Below are 24,332 nucleotides of genomic sequence, written 5' to 3' on the forward strand. Positions count from 1 at the left end.
AGAAAATGAAAATGAAAATGAAAGAAAAGAAAACATTAATAAAAAGAGAGAGAAAAAAAGAAAAGAAGTGAAAGAGAAAAAAGAAAAAGAAAAGAAAAGGTTCTTGACAAAAATGCCCCTAATCAATCGAAGATTTTTTTTTATGACCAAAAAAAAAAAAAAAATCGAAGATTTTTTTGATCGGTGAGTTTAACCCTTATTTGAGACTAATTTGCCATTCCATGCCTTTCCTCTTTTGAGAAAACACCTTCACTTGTCCTTATTTAAAATTTTCTCACGTATGTTGCGAATTGGGAAGTCTAGAGGCTAGACTTTTTTGCCTTCGCTGCAGATTTAATCTCGTTTCATTTTCAAATTTCGTTTGCTCTCGTTAGACTCGAAAATATCTTCAGAACCCACCTTTGAACACTCGTTGCTTACCCAGTAGGTCTTGTCACTGCCATGAGCCTACTCCGAATAAATTTAAGTGCGCAACAAGAGAGATGACGACAAATTCTTCAGGGCTTGTAGCCAAACAGAAGGAATTCCCCATACTTTAGAGATGAACAAAATGCCTTGGAATTTGAATAGGGACAATGGTAATCCAAGCGGATAAAGACATGAACGACACCGACAGCTTCAATGGCGTTCTCCCTTTAATGGTCTTGTTTGGTTTATCATTTCGTCATGGGATTTTGAAAAAAATGCAAATACCTTTGGGTTAAAGGCTTTTTTCAAAATATAAGTAGTGTTTAGTAAAATGTATTTTTAAAACATATTTAGAAAGCAACTTTGACGTAAATGTTATTTGATGAAAAATTAATTTTGTAAAGTATTTTTACTTTTTGAAAAAAAAAAAAAAAAAAAAAAAAAAGCGGCGGCGGTGGCCAACGGCAGAGGGCGAGCGGCGGTCAGCCGGCAACCGAGGAGGGGGGGAGAGGGGGAGGCGGGGTCTAGCGGGCTGGCGACGGCGAGGAGGGAGGGTCGGCGGGTGGCGGTATCGGTGTTGGCGGGTACCTCTAGAGGTACTTTGATTTAAAAGATTTTGGAGAGCATCTCTTCAAAGTGAGTAAAAACATGAACCAAACACCATTTGTATTTGGCTAAGACACTTTAAAGCTTCAATGCTCATTTTCGATGCTAAATCAAACGGGCCAATAAATGGATGAACCAACACTTGCAAGAAGGTTGGTTACCGAGTCGAGTTAGGTTCACTGCACAACCGTCCCTCCCTCTCTCTCTCTCTCTCTCTCTCTCTCTCTCGCTTTTCTTCTTTCCCAGATTGTGGCCAGAACAAGACAACAACAAGAACGTCACTGCCGACCGCGACACATGAAACTTCCTAAGCGAAACCTTAACGAGAATTGATAAACACCCCGCACACCCACCCAGAGAGCGCCAAACATGGCGAGGAGGGTGGACAACAAGTGGGTGTCGACCATCGCGAGCATATGGATCCAGGCCAGCTGCGGCGCCTCCTACACCTTCGGCATCTACTCCTCCACCCTCAAGTCCTCCCAGTCCTACTCCCAATCCACCCTCGACACCGTCTCCGTCTTCAAGGACATCGGCGCTAACGCCGGCGTCATCTCCGGCCTCCTCTACTCCGCCGTCACCGAGAAGCGCGGCCGCTCCGGGCGGTCGGTGCTCTCTCCCGGGCCGTGGCTCGTCCTCCTCGCCGGGGCCGTGCAGTTCTTCGCCGGGTACTTCTTGATTTGGGCCTCCGTCGTCGGAGTGATAAACCGGCCGCCGGTCGCGGTGATGTGCCTGTTCATGTGGATGGCGGCTCACGCGCAGACTTTCTTTAACACCACCGATGTGGTCAGTGGCGTGCACAACTTCTCCGATTACAGTGGGACAATCGTCGGCATCATGAAGGTATGTGTGCGTGTGATTGTTGTGGACTGTTTTCAGAATTTCAATTTGTAGCTGGTGTTATTTGAAGAGAGAGAGAGAGAGAGAGAGAGCGTGTCCAAATCAGCCTTAAGAATTTTTCCATGTTGCCCGCTGATTGGTCTTCTTTTAGTGCTGGTTAGAATCCATAAACACCGCCCTGCCTTCTGAATCAACGTGGTGTAATTAGTCCATATGTATATTGGAGTGCCTCCACACGACATTGGAAGGATTGTTCCTGTGATATCTTGGTGAATCTGGGAAAGCATGTCTGAAGCGCCACGCATGTTCTTGGCAATGACATGCTTCATTCCCTCGCCTCCACAGACATGTCAAGATGAAGATAGGGTCCTGAATTGAAGTTTAAACTAAAGGAATCGGAGATTCTATTTCCAAGTTGATTTAGTGGTCGCAGTTGATCTGTTCTTGTATGTGACGACTGTTAATCTCTGTGCAAATCGTAGTGTGCTTATCATGAGGGAAGACAAATAAGCCTTGCTCTTTGATCCACTTAAGAATAGTCCTGAAAGGTGAAGTTCTGGGGAAGGTAGGGAAAATGCTTAAGAATCAATCTGATCATTAGGTCAATAGCGGGATTTCCTGTGCGAGTCTGCATAGTTTGTGCATAAAAATGTGTTCTTGAGTGCTAATCTACCTTGTTCTGGTGCAGGGCTTTCTTGGTCTAAGTGGAGCTATACTGATCCAAGTGTACTACACAATGCTTAAGGACCAGCCGAGTGCCTTCATTCTGATGCTAGCAATTTTGCCGACAACCGTGTCGCTCGTGCTCATGCTTTTGGTACGAATCTACGACACGAACGCGATGGGAGACAAGAAGCATTTGAATAGCTTCTCTGCAGTGGCTTTGATCATTGCCGGTTATCTCATGATCTTAATAGTACTGGAGAACATATTTACCATGCCATTATGGTCACGTATCCTGACGTTCATAGTTCTGCTATTTCTGCTTTTTTGGCCTCTCAAAACGGTACTCGTGGCAATGAGGGAGGAAAGGGAGGGATCGTCAGAGCCATCATCTTCTGAGCAGAGTCCATTGTTGGAAAATCCGCCGCAAGTAGTGCCCGAGAAAGTTTCTAAAGACATGAATCTTATCCAGGCGATGCGTACTGGGGACTTCTGGCTGTTGTTCATAGCCATGGTGTGCGGGCTTGGCTCTGGATTAGCCACCATAAACAACATCAGCCAAATCGGAGAATCCCTTGGATACTCCACCGTCGAGATCAATACTTTGGTCTCTCTACTGAGCATATGGAACTTTCTAGGTCGCTTCGGAGCCGGATATGTTTCCGATGTCTTGCTCTACAAGAGAGGTTTCACGAGGCCATTCTTGATGGCTTTTACCCTGCTCGTCATGACAGCCGGTCACATAATCATTGCTTCCGGCTTCTCTGGAAATCTTTACGTGGGCTCAGTCCTTGTGGGCGTCTGCTACGGTTGCCAGTGGTCGTTGATGCCCACGATCACCTCGGAGATATTCGGCATCGGACACATGGGCACCATATTCAACACCATAGCCATAGGTAGCCCTGTCGGATCATACATCCTGTCGGTGAGAGTGATTGGGTATATCTACGACGAGGAAGCGACGGGGGAGGACAACTCCTGTTACGGCACTCGTTGCTTCATGCTGTCGTTCTTCATACTGGCGTCCGTGGCCTTCTTCGGTTTCCTGGTCGATCTGGTGTTGTTCTTCCGCACGAGGAGTTTCTACAAGCTGGTTCTTCACAGGAGATCGCAGCACTCGCAGCTCACAGCAGCTGATGAGTGAATTCCCCTGAATTAGTTTCTTCCTTTCCATGCCATTCCCTTGTTGTATTTTCATTCCGGACCAAGTAAATGTCTGTGCGCTACAGTATACCCTCATTTTTCTCGCGTTTTTCTTAGCGGGTGAGAGAGAGATCTGATCATATTGCTTTCTACCTCGGCAAATTGTCAGCTTGAAATGCACCAATACAGAAGCAAAAGACAGTGAAATCTCCTGTGAGAGCAGAGTGTTTATCTAATTTTGAGCAGATGAATGTAAGATGCATAACCTGTTGGTTGGAATTTTGCCAAAGTACGAGTCTTTTTGAGTCGATCATCAATAGATGCGATCCAAATCGAGCTTTCAATTTGACGAAGCGCTGGTACTAGACATGTGCCATATTACTTGGTTTTAGTGTTCTTTGTCGTGTTGGAAATCATACCTCTCTGCTCTGTGCGGAGGTGGGAACTAGCCAGGTACGACCGAGGCCACGTTAAGGCCCAGGTGTCTCATAGCCGCCACGATCGTCATCAACGTCCCGCGAAGACGACGAGACAACATCAATCACCGCCCAGAGTCGAATCCCACCCGACAACCCGTTACGACATCGCCAAACCTCGAGAAGACGGCGGCGAGGACCATCCCCGCCACCGCCAAAGCCCGGGAAAGATGGAGACCCGCCAACGGCACGAGAAGAAGAAGCTGAGCAACAAGTGGGCGTCGACCGTGGCGAGCATCCTGATCCAGAGCACCAGCGGTAACCTTTACACCTTCTCCGTCTACTCCCCCGCCCTCAAGTCCACCCAGGGCTACTCTCAGTCCACCCTCGACACCATCTCCGTCTTCAAGGACTTCGGCGCCAACTGCGGCGTCCTCTCCGGCCTCCTCTACTCCTACGCCAACGATCCCCGCCGCCGTGGCGGGCCGTGGGTGGTCCACCTCGCCGGGGCGGCCCAGAACCTGCTGGGCTACTCCTTGATGTGGGCATGCGTCGCCGGGATCTTGCCCCGGCCTCCCGTGGCGGCAGTGTGCCTGTTCATGCTGGTTGCGGCGCATGCGCAGAGCTTCTTCAACACCGCCAATGTCGTCACGGCAGTCCGGAACTTCCCTGATTATAGCGGCACTGCTGTTGGGATCATGAAGGTTATTGGTTGAGTGTGAACATTTAACTTTGTGGATTGGTCATTGTTGTTTTGAATTTTACTTTCTTTTCACTTGTTTGAATGAAAGATTTTTACCTTGACCGATGTTCAAAGTTTGCTCTTTCGTTATGATTAATGATATACGAGGATTGGGGTTCTTGATGTTTTTCTTTTGGATGTCATCCCATAAATTGCATCATGTCGTCAGCTGGAACTGCAGTTTCTATTGATTCTTGATAAGCAAAAGTGGTGTTTGATCTTGATACGTGCGCAGCAGAAAGTTGACAAGCAGTTCTATTGAGTGCTTAAGAGGTATCTTATGTAAGTAACCTGTGGAAATTGGACAAATCATCGAGAACAAGGTCGTCTATAATTTTGAGAGGTGCTCTGCTCTAATGTTTCTTCCTTTGCTCTGCCGCATTTTATAGTTAATCACTTTGGTCGGATGGTTGTTGATTCCTTTCTTTTGTTAGGGTTTTATCGGTTTAAGTGGAGCTATACTGATCCAAATATATCAGACAGTATTCAACAAGAACCCTGCTGCGTTTCTCCTGATGCTTGCCCTATTACCCACGATTAATGCTCTGCTCCTCATGTGGTTTGTAAGAATATACAATGCGAGCGCAGCGGAAGAGAAGAAACGCCTGAATGCTTTGTCCTTGGTTGCTCTCGTCATTGCAGCTTATCTCATGGTCGTTATAATATTGGAAAACATCTTCAAGTGGACGTTCTTGTTGCATCTTTCGGCGTTAGTTTTGCTGCTTCTGTTGCTCTTTTCGCCTGTTTATGTTGCTGCAAGAGCCCTGCAAGGAGAATTCAGGAATGCTGAACAGACGCAATCGACTGAAGGCGTGGATCAGAATAGCGATCTCGACCGGCTAGAGTGCTACGAGAAGACATACTATGGAGAAGAAGATCCGACTGGTTCTGATTATCAGATTTTGCCTGGTGACATTAATGAAGAAATCAGTAAACATGAAGACAACGACCAGCAGCTCGAACGAGACCTACATTTGTCGCAAGCTATGTGCACTGTGGACTTCTGGATATTATTTCTTGCCATGGCATGTGGCATGGGCTCGGGACTAGCCACGGTTAACAACATTGGCCAGATAGGAGGATCTCTGGGTTACACCAGCGAAGAAGTGAACAGTATGATCTCCTTGTGGAGCATATGGAACTTCCTTGGTCGTTTCGGGGCCGGATTTGTATCAGACTTCTTCTTACACACCAAAGGGTCGGGTCGGCCATTGTTCATGGCCATAACTCTAGCTGCTCTCAGCGTTGGTCATGCAGTCATTGGTTCTGGCCTGCCTGGTGCTTTGTATGTGGGTTCGGTTTTGGTGGGCGTGTGCTACGGCTCACAGTGGTCGCTGATGCCAACAATCGCATCCGAGATATTCGGCGTGAATCATATGGGCACCATATTCAATACCATCACCATGGCGAACCCTGTTGGATCGTATATCTTGTCCATTAGAGTGATTGGGTATATCTACGACAAAGAAGCATCAGGGAAAGGGCACAAATGTGAAGGAACAAAATGCTTCATGTTGTCTTTCTTCATTATGGCAGGCGCTACTCTTTTGGGTTCTCTTGCAGCATTGCTATTATTCTTCAGGACGAGATACTTTTACAGTCAGGTTATACTCCGACGCATACAGCATTCCTCGAGGTTGTAAAATAGTAAGTTTATTGATGGGGTAGATTTCCTCCTGAAGGGATTTGCTCGAGTTTGATTGTGGCAGGTCTTTAAGGTGAGGGAGGCACCATATGTGGGATTAGTGAGAATAGTGACTTACTATCTTTCTGATGGAAGTTCGATTCTGGGTTCTTCAAGTGCATCAATTCCCCGAATTGACAAGATGCATGAATGTATTCAGATAAGCCATAAATACCAGAGAAGCTGATTCAAGCAATGGGCGAAGAAGAGTCTGGTCGATCAGCCTAGTGAAAATTGCCCAGCCTCTGGACCTTGATGGTTGTCTTGAGTCCATAAACACAGACAACTGAGGCACACTTCGGATGCCGGTGCACTTTTTCAAGGGAATTAGAGTGGGTATTGTTATCCTAGCAATGGAGTCCGACTTAGTACATGAGGAGTTTGGTTAGTGCGAGTGCCGGCCGACCGGCCATGCAAGTATCACATAAATACTGCTTGAGCCTAATCTTTCATTATGGCCTTGTTTCCTTTGTCATCTTTGGTGATCCTAATAATGGTAGTCTCCCTCTGGCATTTTGGGTTTTGGTTGGATGTTGTATAGAAACTCTTCTCTAGCTATTTTGGCTTGTTGTCTGTCATTTGTAGCTCTGTTTTTCAGTTTTGACTGGTCAAAAACCTGTTTGAAGTACTTGAATTCTCTTTCCAAGCGAAGCCATCTTGTTCCATATTCACTGGATAACATGATGGGGCCAAGTTCATAATGCCATAAAAAGGGTTTCTAGTAAACAGCATAAGCTTTCTAGAAAAAAAAAACCATAGACAAAAGGAAAAACATTTTATCTTCGATCCTCCTAAACATGTCGCCTGGACAAAAACTTGTTTTCTCAAGAACATAGAAAAAGTCATTTGATCAATTACTACACAAGACCACAAATGACCATGGCTTTTTGCTGCTGGGTAATCAGTATTACCAGAAAGACATGCTGCAAATGCTGGAGCTCGTTCCCGATCAGTCTTTGGTCCGAACAGCGTCTTCCTCGGCAGCCCCATCTTTTGATTCAGCAGCTCTTTTCACGCCTTCCTTGGCAGCCTCGTCTCTGGATTCGTTGCTTCTCTTTGCGGCGGCGGCGGCGGCAGTGGCTGCGGTGGCTGCGGTGGCTGCGGCGGCGGCAGCAGCTTCCTTTGCTTCCTCGAGGGCCTGAATCAACCTCGAAAGACATATCTCGGCATCATCAGTTGGGGATTTGGGCATGAGGTTCTCAGCAACATCAGCAGGAGTGACGTTCACTTCGCTCATCAAGCGGCGGACCATGTCGAACATCGGATGCGTTTCGAGACTGAGGTAATTCTTAGCCAGCACTTTGAACCCCTCGAAGCAGCAATACGAAAGCTCGATGTGCTTGTCCATCCTACCCCTCCTTATGAGCGCAGGATCCAACTTCTCCACATAATTGGTGGTGAAGACAATGAGCCTCTCTCCTCCACAAGCAGACCACAACCCATCAATGAAGTTCAAGAGCCCTGAAAGAGTGACCTTACTGGTGGTATCTTCATACGGGTCTCTCCTGGGAATATCCTTGTTGAGCTTGTCCATGCTCTCGTCCTCCAACGGCAGCTTCTCACCCTTCTTCTTCCTCTGCCCCGTGAGGTCCAGAGAGCAGTCGATGTCCTCGATCACGATGATCGATTTGCTTGTCGTCTCGATCAACAGCTTCCGGAGGTCGGTGTTGTCCTTGACCGCCGTGAGCTCGAGGTCGTACACGTCGTAGTGGAGGAAATTGGCCATGGCGGCGATCATGGTGGACTTGCCCGTGCCGGGAGGTCCATAGAGGAGGTAACCCCTCTTCCAAGCCTTCCCAATCCTGGCATAAAAATCCTTGCTTTTGCTGAAAGTCACCAAGTCCTCCATGATCTCCCTCTTCTTCTCGGGCTCCATGGCCATGGTGTCGAACGTGGCCGGGTGCTCGAAAGCGATGTGGCTCCACATTGTGGACTTCATGGACAGCCATTTGAAACCCGGCGAGTTCGTGAACAGCTTCCTCTGCCTGTTTCTTGATCTTATCTCCTTCCCTTCTTTGATCACATGCTTCAGGTAGGACTCGGCGATGACCTCCCTATGCTTCTTATGGAATGTCAGCCGGTAAAACCTCTTCTCCTGCTCCGGATAGTAAGTCATGGACCGCGGCGGCGGCGGCGACGTCATCTTGCTGGAGGCCCACCAGACCTTGATCCCCATGTACTTGTCGGTGACCCTCTCGGACTCCTCCATGGTCAGGACCAGGTTGTTGCTGTCCTTGCCCATCTCGGCCTTGAGCCGCTTGGCGCTCTTGGAGGTGTTCTTGCTCAGGTAGGCCTCCACGGCGGCGTAGGCCTCGCTCCGCCGGAGCCGGTCGCTGCTGTACTCGTGGATGGAGATCTTGATGTACGGGTAGAAGCAGGAGGTGAGCCGGCCGGTGTACTTCTCGAAGTAGCGGCGGAGCTCGTAGGGGCAGTACTGCCGGATCATGGCCCAGATGAACATGAAGCTGGCGAGGGCCGAGCCCATGGTCGCCCACATTTCCATCATCATCGGCGGCATCATCATCGCCATCAACATCCTCATGGTCGTCGTCGTCGGCCTCGGTAGCCTCCCTCTGTGCCAGCTGCTCCTTCCGAGAGACGATGGGTCTTGTGGGTCGGTCTGGTTCTCGTTCTCGTTCTCGTTCTCTAGGGTGAGGTTGGGCATGGGAGCAGTGGTCATGGACTTCTTTTCTCTTTTGGGTTTTCTCTCTCTAGGGAGTAGGAAGCAGCAGGGGAAGAAGAAGAAGGTGGCTTTTCATGGTGTGTCTCACTTTCCCCTGTGTAAAGTTAGGGAAAGGAAAAAGAAAGGAGACTAGATTGGAGACTAGATTAGAGACTAGAGAGAGTAGGTGGACAATGAGGAAAAGGCCCCGTATTTATCACCATTGCATCAACTGAGAAGACATGGAATTTTGCAATAATTACAGATATTGTGATTACTACCCCTTTTTTTTTTTTTTTTTTTTGGCCTTTTTGCTTTTGCTGATGTTATATACTACATGTAAATTTTACAGAAGGCAACTTCATAGCCATTTCTTTCTTTTTTTCGCATAATTTTCTCCGCTGCGGTTACGGACTTCAAAAGCGACATCGTAATTTCCCCGGAGTATTTCGCTACGCTACTCGTACGTATAAATTGAACCATGATTCGTAATAATATTCGGATACGCGCGGGCACAAAAAAAATAATTTTACATTATTATATGGGGATTAGTGGGATACTTGGTTTTTTTTTTTTTTTAATTCACTTGGGATGGAGATCCACATCATCAAAAGAATAATTCAACATTGTTAATCTAAAATTTTATAGTAATGAGTTGGCACTGACAAAGATACGTGCGGATATCCTTGTGTGCTTTCCTTTCTCTTCCGGTAAAGAAACAAACTTTGTGGGAATCAGCAACATCAATTTAATAAATAAATAAATAAAGAGAAAGGAAACAATTTGGGGATTTGTCATGTTACATTTTTTTTTTGTTCTTGTTAGAATTTGGGTCTATTCCAAATGTAACATTCATTACCTTTGCTTTTTTTCCTCCCTTGGTATCATGAGCAAAGCCCTCCCAATGTTGGGTGCTTAGTATGATTTTTTTTAGTAATTTGTGAAATGAAGTTGTTACAAACTTCTTTTTAATCTGTTACCCGCCTCGGGCGAAGATTCCTTGAAAATTGTTCGTCTTTCATCTCCGACTTGTTTTTACATCCATTATTAGCACGGAATATCGGCCGGACAAAAAAGGGGCAAAAAAAAAAGTAAATTTGACTGAGGGAAGTTGCAACCCGACACGAGCAATTCGCCGGAGAAGTTGCATTTCATTTCGAGAGTTACTTGTGGATTCTCATCGGTAGTTAAATAATGGCAAAAAAGATTTGATTATCATACGAAAGCGTATTATAAGAGATCATTATAAAATCAATTATGAGCTAAAATTAACTTTTTTGTGCACATTATTTAGAAAGCATTACGCGTTGATGCAAATATGGATTTTGGTTATTCACGGTCTGTACGTGTATAAGTCCCTCATACAATACTTTCTACACTAATTGGACGGAGATCATGGAAAAATAGTATCGGAAGCAAAGTTTCTCGAAAAGGTGGCACTTTAATGACTTGTGGTGCATTAACGTGATATCATTAATCATAATTGGATTTTTGTCACTCGTAATATTTCATATCATGCTCTACCTTTGCTATGATAATCATCCCATCGTCGCCCAATTTTATTGATTTGGCGGAAAATTTTAAATAAGGGCATAAAGTACTCTCATTTTTTTAAATAAGAGACTCGACGAGATATTATTTCAAATGAGGGCATGAAGTGATTATATCGGTCTCAAAGACAGGCTTGACCTTCAAGCTAGACAAAAACATTTTTTTTATTTTTTCTTTCCTTTTTGTCGAAGGCCAACCACTAGTGATGCCTGGGGAGAGCAGGGTTAGGGTTGTTGTAATGACTTAGGAACTATATCTCGTTATTCTACCTCTGTTAATTCATTTATTATTTTATGCCAATCTTTATTCTCTATTTGCAGAAACATTAATAGCCAACCTAATTTAACGGACATAGTAACTTTTAAGATATTTATGAACATACTTAGTTTTACACATTTGCCTCAAGTATATTTTACAATATACACTAATCTCCCTTGCTATGTACAATCAAAATTTGAAAGGTTATCATTGACTATGGCTACTCTGCTCCTCCATACTCTTATTAAACTATTAGGACCTCTTCCCCATCTTGACTTGGGTACTCTCCAAAGGCGTCACTCCATCTTGAAAATTTGACGGTCCATTGAAATTGCGCAGAGGACCCATGAGCATTCTTCCACCTACTTTTCGATACCAGTTTCTATATTCATGACTTCTTAGTGGGAATATTCCATGTGAGTCAGCAATCCAAATAGCGGGGATGCGGCGACGCCAACTCAATTCCCTAAAAAATAAAGGATAAGTGAACAGTCCAAGAAATGAAATTACTAGGCCTAAAACAGAAATGTCGACTTAAGACTCAACAAAGTCATCCTGTGATGCAATGTAAAAATGAGCGTGAATTCTTCATTTGCAAGTCATCAAATGCATGGAGTCCACCACGTAACTTTTGTTCAAATGCCATGAATCACATCAATTCATTCAATTCACGTCAAACGGCTACTCCTGGTTTGTCAATTTGTGCCTATCCGGACCATAAACATTTGCCAATCCATACCATAAGTATTTGCCAATCCATGCCATAAACATTTGCCAATCCGGGCCATAGTTAGTAGGTCAAATCCTGGGAACGCTCGCTCGTGGGTTCAATGTTACATAACGATATACGTTTCCCATAATCACCTTTATGAAAATGACGGCTTAATATATCCACAAAACAAACCCTTGAGGCTTTAAGGGAACAATTGCATATCCAAGCCATCAATAATTGCTATCCGGGCTATGCGCCGATCTTTGGATGATTTGCCCAAATACATTCTTGCAGGCACGTGATTCAAATCATTTTAATACAAGAAAATATCGTCATGGCTTAATGCAATAACACATGTATTGTACACAAAATGCACATAATTCATGTCAATCTAATGTAATACTTCCTTTAAGTAACAAACGAACGTTACCGCGTTAGATCTAGTAGTCTCATTTACCTGTTATCCTAGTAAAGGTGTTCTATCTTACGACATGCAAGATAACAAGGTGAGAAGACAGCACCGTATGGTGCGTCGGTGAGGCGGCGTGAGGCAATAGCGGTGGCTTGAGGCAACAGCGGCATGAGGTGGCGGGAGGAGAGAGAGAGAGAGAGAGAGAGAGAGATGGCATGAGAGAGAGTGAGAGAGAGATTGGTGTGAGAGAGAGTGAGGGAGTCGATGGATGTCGGAAATAAGGAAACCGTACCCCTATTTATAGTAGTTTTTTAGCTTCTCTCACGAGTTACTTCACATGTGAACTTATTTATATCATCTTGACTTTGTCAATCTTATTAATGTGAACTCATTTATGTTTATGTTTTATTAACTTTGTCAATCCTATTGGTGTGAACTCATTTATGTTTTCTTGACTTTCTTGATCCTATAGTGTGAACTCATTTATAGTTTGACTTTGATAGTGTGAACTCATTTATGTTTTCTTGACTTTGTTAATAAAAGCGATGTTGATCTCATCTTATTTATGAAAATGACTTTATTCGTATCCTTACCATATGCTTGAAAATGGTATTTCTATTTATCATTTACCTCTTGACTTTGTATTGACTTATTGAAAATGATATTTTTACACTTGCTGATTTCAGAACAAGAGAAGTAGAGTATCACAGTAATGGGACCGGGCGACGGTGGCAGTGATGTGGGAGCGGTTGCCCCGCACCTCGCAAGCCGGCAGGTACACCTCGGTCCATTTGTGAGCTGGCCTGACACGAGCCGACCAAGCATTGTCCATGTTGGTTGCCGGTCGGGCGCACCTCGCTCCCGATTCTTCACCGTTCATTGTCCGTCATTCGTCGATTAATCCGTCATCTTGCTCGTTCTGTATTTCTTGTTATTTGTTTTTAATATTTTCGTTCATTTTATTAAAGAAGGCTTTTAAGTCAATGGAAACTATTATAAAGACTTTCTAAGTCAACTCATTAATAAACCTCATTTCCAAGCTCTGAAAACGACATTGATTTCATCTTATCAATAATTACTTCAAAGTGACATTAATCATATCCTTGTTAATAACTTGAAAGCCACGGTGATCTTATCTTAACATTAATTACTTGAAAATGATATTGATCTTATCCGTTAGCAAATTGGCTTGCATTTGACTTATATGTTCTTAATTGACTTGACATTAACTTATATATTAATTCAAGAAATATTCTTGGGTCATATTTTTTAATATGAAATTTTCGGGAAAACTTCTTAAATAAGTCAAATAATAGTTTCCTTGAGAAGCTTCAAAATAGCTTCCTAGATAATTTACTAGATGACTTTCTCGAGAAGCTACGAGATAGCTTCCTCCGGAAGTTTTTTAAAGAACGAGTCAAGAAAAATTCTTTTATTTTCTAATTATTTCTAATGTGAAAAATTTCGGGATGTCACAATCGTCCTCACTCGATCTAGTGAGGAGCACCCTCACCGGCCACAGCCCAACCTTGGGCGAGGCCGACCTCGCATGGGCAAATGGTCGCCTCGCTTTATCCCATGACCGACAACGGTCACCATCCCCCAATTTGGCGAGGGCCGTCCTCGAAAACCACAGGTGGGGGTTGGCCTCTCTAAATTTGGACGAGGGTCGCCTGGCCCTAGTTGGTAACATAAAAAAGAAAAAATAAATAAAAAAATAAAATAAAAAGAGAAAATAATTCAGAATTAAAATTGTTTTTGGATAAAAATGCTCTTGATCCGTTAAAACGTTTAGCCAACTGGTGTCAAGTATTTATTTAAAGTAAAATCTAATTTAAAATTTTATTTGAAAATTAAGGATATTTTAAATTTTTATTTGAAATAATGCCTATTTCAAATTTTTATTCAAGAAATCGAGGTTACGTCATTATTTGATATTTTTTTCCCAAAAAGTCGGTCAAAGATACGTTGAACATTACGGTATTGGTAATAATGAACAGCCTCGGATGGTATCGCCTCGAATCGGGTGTGAGGCACTGTAATGATTATGCACAGGGGAACTAATGGTGATCGAGCACGTGGCGGAGCGTGAATGGCCGGAAGGGAGTCGAGGACAGAGTTCGGGTCGGACATTGGTCACTTTCAATCTGACAAAAGACGACAAACTCCGGACAATTCAGAAGTCACGTCGCTCGCGTGGCATCGATTGTCCTCAAGTCTCCTCACCCGATTCTCCCCCTGCAACCCCCCTCTCTTTGCAACCCCTCCACTCCCCAACTTTTAACCCCCCAAAAAACAAAAGCAAAAACAGACACAAGACATGACTAAATGAAATCGGAGATCCGAAATCGGTCAATTGATCGGACTCACGATTCTGACTAGAAACTGGTCTAGAATCGCCGATTCCGATCAGTTTTTTTTTTTTAAATAAAAGGGGGGCCAGGGGGGAAAAACCGTTGGGTTCGAGAACCGACGGTTCCGAACAGGAACCGGAACTTGCCTGAAACCGGCGATTTCACCTTTTGTAGGAATCGGAACCACCGGTTCCTAAATCGAAATCGGCGGTTCGGACAAACCGGCCACGTCTAGACACAACCTTAGTTAAAAGTGGCAAAATAGATATTGTGAAATATACTTTTAATGTCTCTAAAATGCTTTAATACCTTAAAAAAGAAAAAACGACGAGAATGCTTAATGCGAAGGTTAGACTTAATTTAGGGAAGAAGATTCGTGGTCGTCACTAATTATCTCCGAAACGGAGTGAACGGCTCCAATCTAATCTTCGAAAGATTTGCGACAGCAACAGCTTGGTCCGCCTGAGCTTGGCGACGGACGGTAAACCCTCGCTGGAGGCCCAACTCCCTTTCAGAGATGCCCCCACCCAGCAATCCTCGAAAACGTGCACGGGGACTAGCACGTGCAATCTTTTCGCCACGCGACGAACTTTGGGGGGGGCTACCGACACGATGGCCGTCGAAGTTGTTTTTAATCCGTTACACGCCTCGAGCCAAGATTCTGCAAAATTGTTTTTGTCTTTATCTGCCACGTGTTTTTACGTCCATTATCACCACGGAACACCGGCCGCAGGAAAAGGGGAAAAGAAGCAAATTTTTGCCGGGGGAAGTTTGGGTCCGGCGGCACAAGCGTTCGCGGAAGGCAATTTCTTCGAAGTTGCATTACGAGAGTATACCCGTAGATTCTCATCGCTAGTTAAATAAAGGCAAAATAAGATCGGATTATCGTAGAAAGAAGTGTTATAAGATGTCGTTACATAATCAATTATGAGCCAAAATGGACCTCTTGTTCGCATTATTTAGAATGTATTGTACGATCAACTCATGATGTTGGAAATATGAATTTTGGTTATCCACGGTATGTTCTCGTATAAGTCCCTCGTACAATACTTTCTACGCTAATTGGATGGAGATCGTGCAAGAACAAGATCGTAATCAAAGTTTCGAAAAGGCAACACTTCGATGTCTTGTGGTGCATTAACGTGATATCATCCAATGCTAATCGGATTTTCATTACTCGTAATATTTCATTTTATGTTCTACCCTAATTATGATAATCATCCTATCATCATCCGGTTTTATTAATTCGATGAAAGATATATTCTAATAAACATTTTCCGGATAGTATCGCGATGAATCGGGTGTGAGTAGGAGCGAGCATGGTTTGGGTTGGTTCGGTTCCCTCAAGAACCGTAGATTGGACCGGTGGTACCGGTTCTCAATTTTAGAAATCGTGGACCGGATCGAATGTCCCTAAAACCGTTGACCAACCGAACCACCGGTCCGGTCCGGTTCTCGGGACAGCCCAATGGAACCTTTAAAATTAAAATAAAAAGTAAAAGGAAACAAAAATAAGAAACCCAATTTGACAGGGCAATTCGGGCGTCCGAGGACACCACATACACCAAAATTGAAGGTCATCTACACACCAATTGCCCCCATAAAGCACTAAAATAGGCTCCCACAAACACCCCAACTAAAAAGTCATCATCTTTGTCATATGAAATCATCTTTTGGAATATTAGATTTTTTTTTTTTTAGAACTTCATAATTAAGTTATGTGTTTAAAACATAAAAAATATTTGGTTCCATCAATCCGATTCCCTTCTAGAATCAAGAAACGGACCACCAGGACACCGATTCCACTTTAAGGAGCTGGGAAACGGACTGATGACCTTAAGAATCGGACCAAACCTATCGGTCCAGGCAATTCCCGATCTGAGATGTCTATCTTGCTCACCCTCATGTGTGAGGCACATAAATGATTGTGCACAGTAGAACTAATGGCAATCGGGCTCGTGGCGGTGCGTGAGTGGTGGGAAGGAGTTGGAGCACAGCACAACGAAGGACGAATTCGGGACGGACTTCGCTCAATGGGAAAGTTAGGCTTAAGTTTCTTGTTCTTGGATAATTCACGATGATGTGATGGGAAGTTGGCAGGAACAGAACCCACCCCAACATTACACAATCAACAGGGAGTCCACTTTCAAATGGGCCACAAGTAGCCCTATGTACTAGTGGGTCAGGCCAAGTTTTGATCGAGTAAAAAATGATCCAACTCAAATTGACTCATTAACCTATTTATTCCTAATGCAATTTTTTTGACCGACACCCGATCCGATGCATACCCAACACATATCTGACCTGACTCATATTGCTAATATACTTTCATATTTATCTCAATTTAAGAAAAATCGTTTTATATGATTTGTTAAAATATTATTAGAACAATTCAATGCATGCCCTGTTTGATTCTACATTGGAAATGAGCATTGTGGCTCTAAAGTCCCTTTGCCAAATGCAAATGATGTTTGGCTATTTTTTTTAACTCACTTTGGGAAGATGCAATTGTATCTTAAATGCTATCCAAAGTCCTTTAATCCAAATTACCTTTAGAGGTACTTTTGGTTAAAAGACTTTTATGAAATGTAACTAATTTTTTTTTTTTTTAACTTTGTCATCTTCCCTTGTCGCCACCGGCTCGTCGGTAGCCGCTCTTGCTCGCCTTCCTCCGCCTTTGCCCGCCCACTACCACCCCCCAGGCCCTGTCGCTAGCTAGCCGGTCAGAGCCCCCTGCCGCTAGCTGCCGCCGCCACCAATCGCCGTTTTTTTTTTTTTTTCAAAAAGTAAAAATACTTTAGAAAGTTCATTTTTCACCAAACAACATTTATGTCAAAGTTGCTTTCCAAATGTGTTTTTAAAATACACTTTACCAAATACTACTTGCATTTTGAAAAAGGCCTTTAGTCCAAAGGTATTTGCATTTTCTCAAAGTCTTTTGGCCAAATGCTGAACCAAAAATGGACGCAATACAAATCTAGTGGACAACTTTATTTTTGTCCAATCTCATTCTTTCCTTTTCCTTTTTTATTTTTTTCTTTTTTCGAAGCTCGGTGAGAATTGCGAAGCCCTCTCCGATTGAGGGTGAGGGTCGCGACCCTTGCTCAGACTTGGTGAGGGCCACAACGCTCGTCCGCGACCAGCGAGAGCTTCAAGGGTCGATTGTCCCTTGCTTGTGCCCAACGATCCTCGCTGGACTTCGTCGAAAAAAAATAAAAATAAAAATTCATAAAGAAATTTAGAAACTTAATTTTTTTTATATAAAAATCATGTTAATTGTTGGGTCTCTTAAAAGAGTTAAGTCCACCAGATAGTGAAAGAGTAAAGATCTCTTAAATAGGTTAAGTCCACCTCATAGTGAAAGAATAGGGATCTCTATTTTTACTAGTTATCTCCAAAATAGAGCAGAAAGTTCGGATTCAATGTTAGAAAGGTTACGATGGCAACAACTTGGTTCGCATGAGCTTGGCGAGGGACACTAAACCCTCACTAGTGCCCAGCTCCCCCTCAAAGATGCTCCTAGTAATCCTGAGAAACATGCACGTCACTAGTACGTGCAAAGTAGAGTGAAAGGGCAATTATTAATTATTGCGGTTGTGTCAATTCGGTTATAAATATCTTTGTTTTGTTAATTGAATCATAAACCTTTTTCTTTTGTGCCAATTCGGTCTATCAAGCCATTTTTCGATGGAAAATGCTTACATGGACAATTTTAGTAATATTTTTTTTTTTTGAATTGGCTATTTGTTTATTTATTCTTTCGTCTCTGTCCTTATTTTCTTGTGTTTCTTTTTTTCCCTTAACTTCTTCCTCTACCGGTCATCGAACCTCAAAGATCGGCCAAAGCAAGGGCCAGTGAGTTCAAACGACGCGGTTTTTGGCGAGGTCGACCTCGCCGGTAGGGGCCGAGTGAGTACTAGGCTCAACCTTGCCCGGCGATGGCTTGGTCAAACTCGTCGCCCCTCGCCTTTGGCAGGTCGCCGAGGTCCGGCAAAAGGGATGGGAAAATAGAAGAAGAGAAATAAAATAAAAAATGGAAAAATAAAAAATTATTCACAACGGCATTTTATAGCCAAAATTTGTCGGATGGATTGGAATTGGTACAAAAGCTTAAAAGGTTTAATATTCAATTGATACTAAAAAAAAGATTTAAAATTGAATTGGTATAGTTGTAATAAATTTAGAATTTTTTTAAGTAATTATCTCACTCGAAGGGCTATTGACACGGATTTCTTAAAACTCATGGGGTACTTTGAGATCCGGCAATCATGTTTGGGAGCTTTCAGAAAATGCACTTTGAGACACTCTGGCCCCTCGACAAGCACATTTTTGTCATTTTCTCCATACTGTTACAATGCTAAACTATTTTCATGGGTTTTGCCAAGACAGATGGAATCCACCAGTCCAGAAAAGGAAAGAAAGTAACATGGACGCAACCCCGACAGAATTTGCTACTTACCTACTAGCCTGCTGCGACTGCTGCTGCTGCTGGGATAAGTGCGATAGAACTAGAAGTACTAAAAATTGTTGCGAAAATGGTGAAATCAAATCCTTTCGTTTATTACACTTTATGAAAGTTTCGGGACTCGATTGCATTTTCATGACAATTTTAAAGATTTGATCGCATCTTTTGAAAATTTCAGGACTCGATTAACTTTCATAATAAGTTTTAAAACTGGATTGCACTTTTTGAAATGGTTAAGATTTAATTGTACCGTAGTGATAAATTTTAAGACTTTGAGTAAACTTATTATTATTATTATTGTCATCCTTATTATTATTATTATGTTACGGCGGCCGAAGAATCGCCAGTTCATTACCAAGAAATAAACCATACGGCCATCACACATAGGGGGCTAAGTCAAAACAGGGTATTCAGTCCTCCGATAACAAAAGTCAACGACTCAAATATTTTGCAGACATCGTATGAGAATCGAGGCCCGAACAGAAGCTGCTCCGAAGAGGATGCGTGTCGGTGATCGGTGGTCTGGTTGGAAGGCGCTGAACAAGAACTATAATTGCTCATCCCATCCCCACTCCCACCCACCAGTTTTTTTGAATTGTACGTCTAACGACCATCTAAATCCCAACACCCCCGCGTTTCGCGACTTTTCAACGACTCCTCGACAAGGGCGGTTCTTGCTCGAGCGCTCGACGACGCAGTCAATTGAAAATTGACGCATGAAGGGATCTCCAGAACACTCCTAAACAGGAAGAAGATAAAAGCAAAAGGAAAGGGGATAATCTTTTCACCAAGGATCCGATACCATGTAACATTTCCAGCGACTAAAGCAAATTCCCGTCCTAACGAAGAAACTAGAGGAGCGGTCGGCACGACAAATGCACCAACCGATCCCCTTGATCATGCGCCGGCTCTAACCCGACCAATGCACCGTGGGACAAAAAAATGCTCCCAAATCGCAGAACCTATGTAGATAGGCTGAAGAGGAAACTGGATGGGTGAAATAATGAATGAATTTAAAGATTAATCCTCGAGCATCCTAGAACCTAGATACACCCGACTCTCACTGTACCATGGTCCGGAGTATATACAATGCGTCATGGCTATGCCTGCAAAACTTGTCTGCCTCTCTTCTATGGTTTCTCCTCCTCCGCGACGGAGCCTGTCATCTCATATTACAGCACAAAGGCCAGCCTAGTTCTTGCAACTTGTCCCACATGCAGATCATCTGCCTCGGAGACTGATAGTGCGCAGTGTAGTAATCCTTTATGCACCCGAATTGGCAGAACTTGTAGCTGTGCACGTACTCGACGGGTCTCGAGCTGTTGAACTGCTCCACCCACATCCCCACGCTCACGTCCTCCATCTTGAAAAGCTGCATGAGGATCATTCAGCCACCATAAGTCAATCGAATAAATGCAAACATAACAACTAAATCATAATTGTCTATTCGTATGTATACCCTTAATCTAAGCCTCTCAAACTCGGACACAATGAAGTGCGCAATGTCGGAGGACAAAACGTAGCCTGGTCCGTTTGCATAGGGCGGATACTCTTCCTCAGGCCATTCCTGGAATGAAATGTAAAGAGGTGTAAGAACACTGAGGCATGGAAAATGGAAGTATGTCTCATCGATCTGGAAAATCACTTCCATCCAATCAGGCAAGTATGGAACAAGAAAAACAGCAAAAGGAAAAAGATAAAACTTGTTAAAGATCCAGAGAGGTTATTCTCTCTTTCTTTTGGTTCTTTCTCAAGGTATTGATCTCTTCTAAAAATTAGATATACTCCTCAACAGCATCATTAATTGCTTAGATGTAACTTGTCATGTGCTTTTCAATGATGCCTCTACAACGACCACACGATACAGAGGGCTGGATATATATAAAAAAATTCTAGTAAGCAAGAAAGGTTACAAAAAGGTGGGATGATAAGGGCACAGTGCTTTGCAGGAAACTAAGGCATTAATCTGGGTGTAGGAAAAAGTAAATAGTGGAAGGTAGAAACAACAAATTGGAAGGGGTCTAGTCAATCTGGATGCTTAAAAGGGTTGAGTTGCAAAGTAACCACATCTTACACCTATGCAATATTGTGCAGCAATACAACCGAAAGCTCATAGAGTTTTCAAGCCAAACCACCCAATCACCAGACAACCAAAGAAGGGGAAATTATTATTATTTTTTATTTTTGGAGTCGAAAAAGAGAAGGGGAATTGAAGAGTAACAAAGAGAGAAGATTCCGCCTTTCCTTGAATATTTAAGGAGATAAAATCCTAGAATCAAACTGCTTTCACTTTTAAAGGACCTCTTCACAAGTTTTTGAGAGACAATCAGGTTTGTAGAAAGGCATCGGAAGAAGATCAACCCAAACAGCCTAATGACGACATAACCGAACCATGGCGCACTCCGTACCTCAAATGTGACTGCCCATTTGCCGTATCGAAGGGGCTTATGGTAGTAGTTGATGTTCCCAATATACAAGCTCTTTCCTTCCGGTACCTTCTTGACTTCATCCATAACTGCATCCAACCTCACAAATGTATCGTCATCACATTTCATCACGTACTTGGCCGACATTTTGCGAACCTGAAAACAGCCAATTCAAGAAAGACTCGCAAGTAAGTCACCTCTGAGAAAAAGAATATTGATTTTTCTGTTGTAGAAAAATCCTCAGCTCACCCCATATTCGCAGATGGCCACTGTTTTGAGTACAACGAGGTCATAATTATCCATGTAAGGGACAATAACAATGTCACCGAAAAACTCTGCCTCTTTCTTCAATTCCGCATTCACTTCCTTCCGAGGATGCTGCCCATATATGAAGTGAAAACATTACTATGACCTCTCGGGAATAAACAACAATTATGACCAACTCTAGGCATCTCCTCTTACCAATGCTACAAAAAAGCGAGCTACCACATTTGAAGATTTGATAAGCTTATGCTGCATCCAGGACTTCCTCACAGCCATTCGCTCTGCGAAATGGTTACCTGCTGAAAGGATGCCGACGAACATTTCTACAGGAGTTTTGGGAAAAGCCGGGGCTTGCCATTTTCTTGACATCTCAAGATGTCTCTGTGGAGCATAATTAGGATGTAAAGTTGGTAGAGAAGCGGCGAATAGGGAATGCACATCGATATCACCATTTAAAGTTAGGCCAGTCGCATCTTCAAGAGCAAAACCCTGTTGAAATTATAGGAAACATAAACCAACAGCGCAAGATAAGGAACCTTCACAATGAGGTGGTGATGACGGATATCGTTACTCACAGTGCGATAAGGAAAGGATGTGATGTGCCTTCCATCGACACTAAGATGATAACCCTCCAATCCAGCACTAAGAGTTAGAACAAAGAGCTTGCCTTCAGCAAATGGATATGGCCAATCAACCGACACCTTCTTTGTCCGTCCTATGAGTCGGTTCAACCACCATGACGTCTTGGACTCCTCAGAGCGATCATCATCATCACGGATCCACTTCTCACACTTCAGCTGGCCGTCAACTGCAATGAAGCGCACAACAAACCAATCAAACATCTCTTGAAGTGTGCCAATGCAACCCAGGCAATTCTTTTTTTTTTGTGAAATCATAATCAGCACAATCTGAAGCTCACGCAGGAAAAATTCAGGTGTTAAACATATTTTCTACCATTAATAAGTTCTCTAAACTACACCCTAACTAAACTAAACAGAACTCGCACAGTCCACAATGACACCCATACCAAGATCCATGAAGTCCCTATTTTCGCAGATTACCGTTTCATGTATACCTCAATATCGTGAACAACTGAAGAAAGCTAAGCACAAACGTGGGTAAAAATCACTCTTTTACTGTGATCACCCACACAAATGAGAAACTGAGAGAAAAAACTCTCCATTCTCTTCATCAACGATTGGAGTTCATATTTTTTCTCGTAATAAGAACACTTGATATTGAAGCCCCTATTTCTTTCCAGAATAACCTTTATTCTTGTTATGTCTCATCAGCAATTATAGAAACACGGGTAACAAATCATTCTTTTCACAATGATCACCCATATAAGAGGAACCAAATCAGAAAACTCACCAGTCTCTTCATCAGCCTTAGATTTCCACCCTTCGCACCGCTGCGCCGTCCCCCATTGCATCCTATAGCAAGTGTTCTGCTCGATCACCGGCTTCCCGCTCCAATCACCCTTCAACCTGGGATTCAAATGCAAAATCCGGGGCGGGTCCTCGCCCTCCACAATCCTCAACCCCTGCAACTCCATGTGAAACTGCGAGACCATCACCGGCTCGTCCCCTTCCTTCAAAAGAGCTATCTTCGGATCGTTCTCCGCATGCGCCGACCTAGGTTTCCCGACAACCGTTATGTGCGACCCCAGCGTGAGCCCGCACGGCAACACCATCAACCTCTTCCGGTTCAAGAAATCCGACCCAGATAGAGACACCGAATGCGGGCACGATTCCGACCCATCCTGGGGCTTTTGGATGATGATATTCACCTTCCCAGATTGCAATTCATCCCAAAACTTGCGACCCACGTCCCAAGCGACCTTTGCCGACTTGTCGAGCTCCGAGAACCCGCCGGTGACGCCGGTCTTCCACGTCTTCTCGAAGTTCAAGCCCGAGACGATGTTCCTGGGCTCGGCGAGCCGACTCGGGGCCAACTCGTCGGAGTCCTGAGAAACGGTGATGTGAGGCCGAGTCGGGGCGTATTTCTCTTGCAAGTCGCGTCCGGTTTGGAGTTGGGCCTGGGGGCGAGAGAGGGTCTCTTGGGAGAGCGAATTGAACCCGGATATGAAGACGAAGGGAATTTCTACAGTTACTAAAACTATGTACAGGAGGCCAACGCAGATCAAGACTTGGAGGGATCTTTGCCTCGTCAGCGCCAAGACCATGTCTAGTTTGTCCGATTTGGCTTTCTTCATCGATCAAAGAAGGGATTTTTAACACCAGACTCCGGCCTTCCAAAGCGAAAGAGAAGGTGGTGGGGGATGATCGAGGAAGAAACCCTAACTCTCAAACTCTGAAATAGACGAAACTCAGAGAGAGAGAGAGAGAGAGTTAGGTCATCGACGCAGGCGGAACCTGAACGCGCAAGGCAAACAGGAGGAGGAGAGAGAGAGAGAGAGAGAGAGAGGATTAAAGGGAGAGACGGGGAAGAGAGAGAGAGAGAGTGATACCGTCGGTCGTGTGGGGCTTTTCTTTCTGGTAACAGAGAATATTTTCCCTTTTTAAAAAAATTTCAAATCCGCGTATTAATAACTACAAATATAATAATGGGACCCCTTTTGAAACGGTCGGAGCTGAATTTAATTCAACTGAACACACACACACAAAATAAAAAAAGATAATTATTCACGTAATAAAATGGACGTTAATGGTGCGAATATCATTAAATATTCGAGAATTTCTCCCGGTTCGGAATAATTTACCGCA

General features: G+C 43.7%; 4 protein-coding genes across 6 annotated transcripts; 2 read left to right on the forward strand and 2 right to left on the reverse strand.

The window, feature by feature from the left end:
• The first annotated feature begins 1,272 nt into the window (after positions 1-1,272).
• LOC115734675 (protein NUCLEAR FUSION DEFECTIVE 4-like) lies at positions 1,273-3,759 on the forward strand. Its single transcript, XM_030665561.2, has 2 exons — positions 1,273-1,857; positions 2,543-3,759. Exons 1-2 carry the CDS (start codon positions 1,384-1,386, stop codon positions 3,659-3,661), a joined length of 1,593 nt encoding a protein of 530 aa, XP_030521421.1. The 5' UTR covers positions 1,273-1,383; the 3' UTR covers positions 3,662-3,759.
• Positions 3,760-4,142: 383 nt separating this feature from the next.
• Positions 4,143-7,148, forward strand: LOC115734674 (protein NUCLEAR FUSION DEFECTIVE 4-like). The gene is made up of 2 exons (XM_030665559.2): positions 4,143-4,780; positions 5,253-7,148. Exons 1-2 carry the CDS (start codon positions 4,307-4,309, stop codon positions 6,459-6,461), a joined length of 1,683 nt encoding a protein of 560 aa, XP_030521419.1. The 5' UTR covers positions 4,143-4,306; the 3' UTR covers positions 6,462-7,148.
• A 55-nt stretch (positions 7,149-7,203) lies between these two features.
• On the reverse strand, positions 7,204-9,211 carry LOC115734672 (AAA-ATPase At3g28580-like). Of its 3 annotated transcripts, none has more exons than XM_030665557.2 (2): positions 7,618-9,211; positions 7,204-7,584 (listed from the first exon to the last, which is right to left on the reverse strand). In XM_030665557.2, the coding sequence occupies exons 1-2, from the start codon at positions 9,180-9,182 to the stop codon at positions 7,452-7,454; spliced, it is 1,698 nt and encodes a 565-aa protein (XP_030521417.1). In that variant the 5' UTR covers positions 9,183-9,211; the 3' UTR covers positions 7,204-7,451. The 3 variants fall into 3 exon arrangements, with proteins under 3 accessions (XP_030521417.1, XP_030521416.1, XP_030521415.1); XM_030665556.2 differs by having other exon boundaries at positions 7,204-7,577; positions 7,608-9,211; XM_030665555.2 differs by having other exon boundaries at positions 7,204-7,572; positions 7,603-9,211.
• A 10,486-nt stretch (positions 9,212-19,697) lies between these two features.
• Positions 19,698-24,000, reverse strand: LOC115734717 (hydroxyproline O-galactosyltransferase GALT6-like). Its single transcript, XM_030665614.2, has 7 exons — positions 22,978-24,000; positions 22,182-22,414; positions 21,805-22,095; positions 21,592-21,720; positions 21,325-21,498; positions 20,376-20,483; positions 19,698-20,288 (listed from the first exon to the last, which is right to left on the reverse strand). The coding sequence occupies exons 1-7, from the start codon at positions 23,819-23,821 to the stop codon at positions 20,079-20,081; spliced, it is 1,989 nt and encodes a 662-aa protein (XP_030521474.1). The 5' UTR covers positions 23,822-24,000; the 3' UTR covers positions 19,698-20,078.
• Positions 24,001-24,332: the final 332 nt, after the last annotated feature.

Source organism: Rhodamnia argentea, chromosome 7 (genome assembly GCF_020921035.1).
Source record: "Rhodamnia argentea isolate NSW1041297 chromosome 7, ASM2092103v1, whole genome shotgun sequence".
Taxonomy (NCBI): domain Eukaryota; kingdom Viridiplantae; phylum Streptophyta; class Magnoliopsida; order Myrtales; family Myrtaceae; genus Rhodamnia; species Rhodamnia argentea.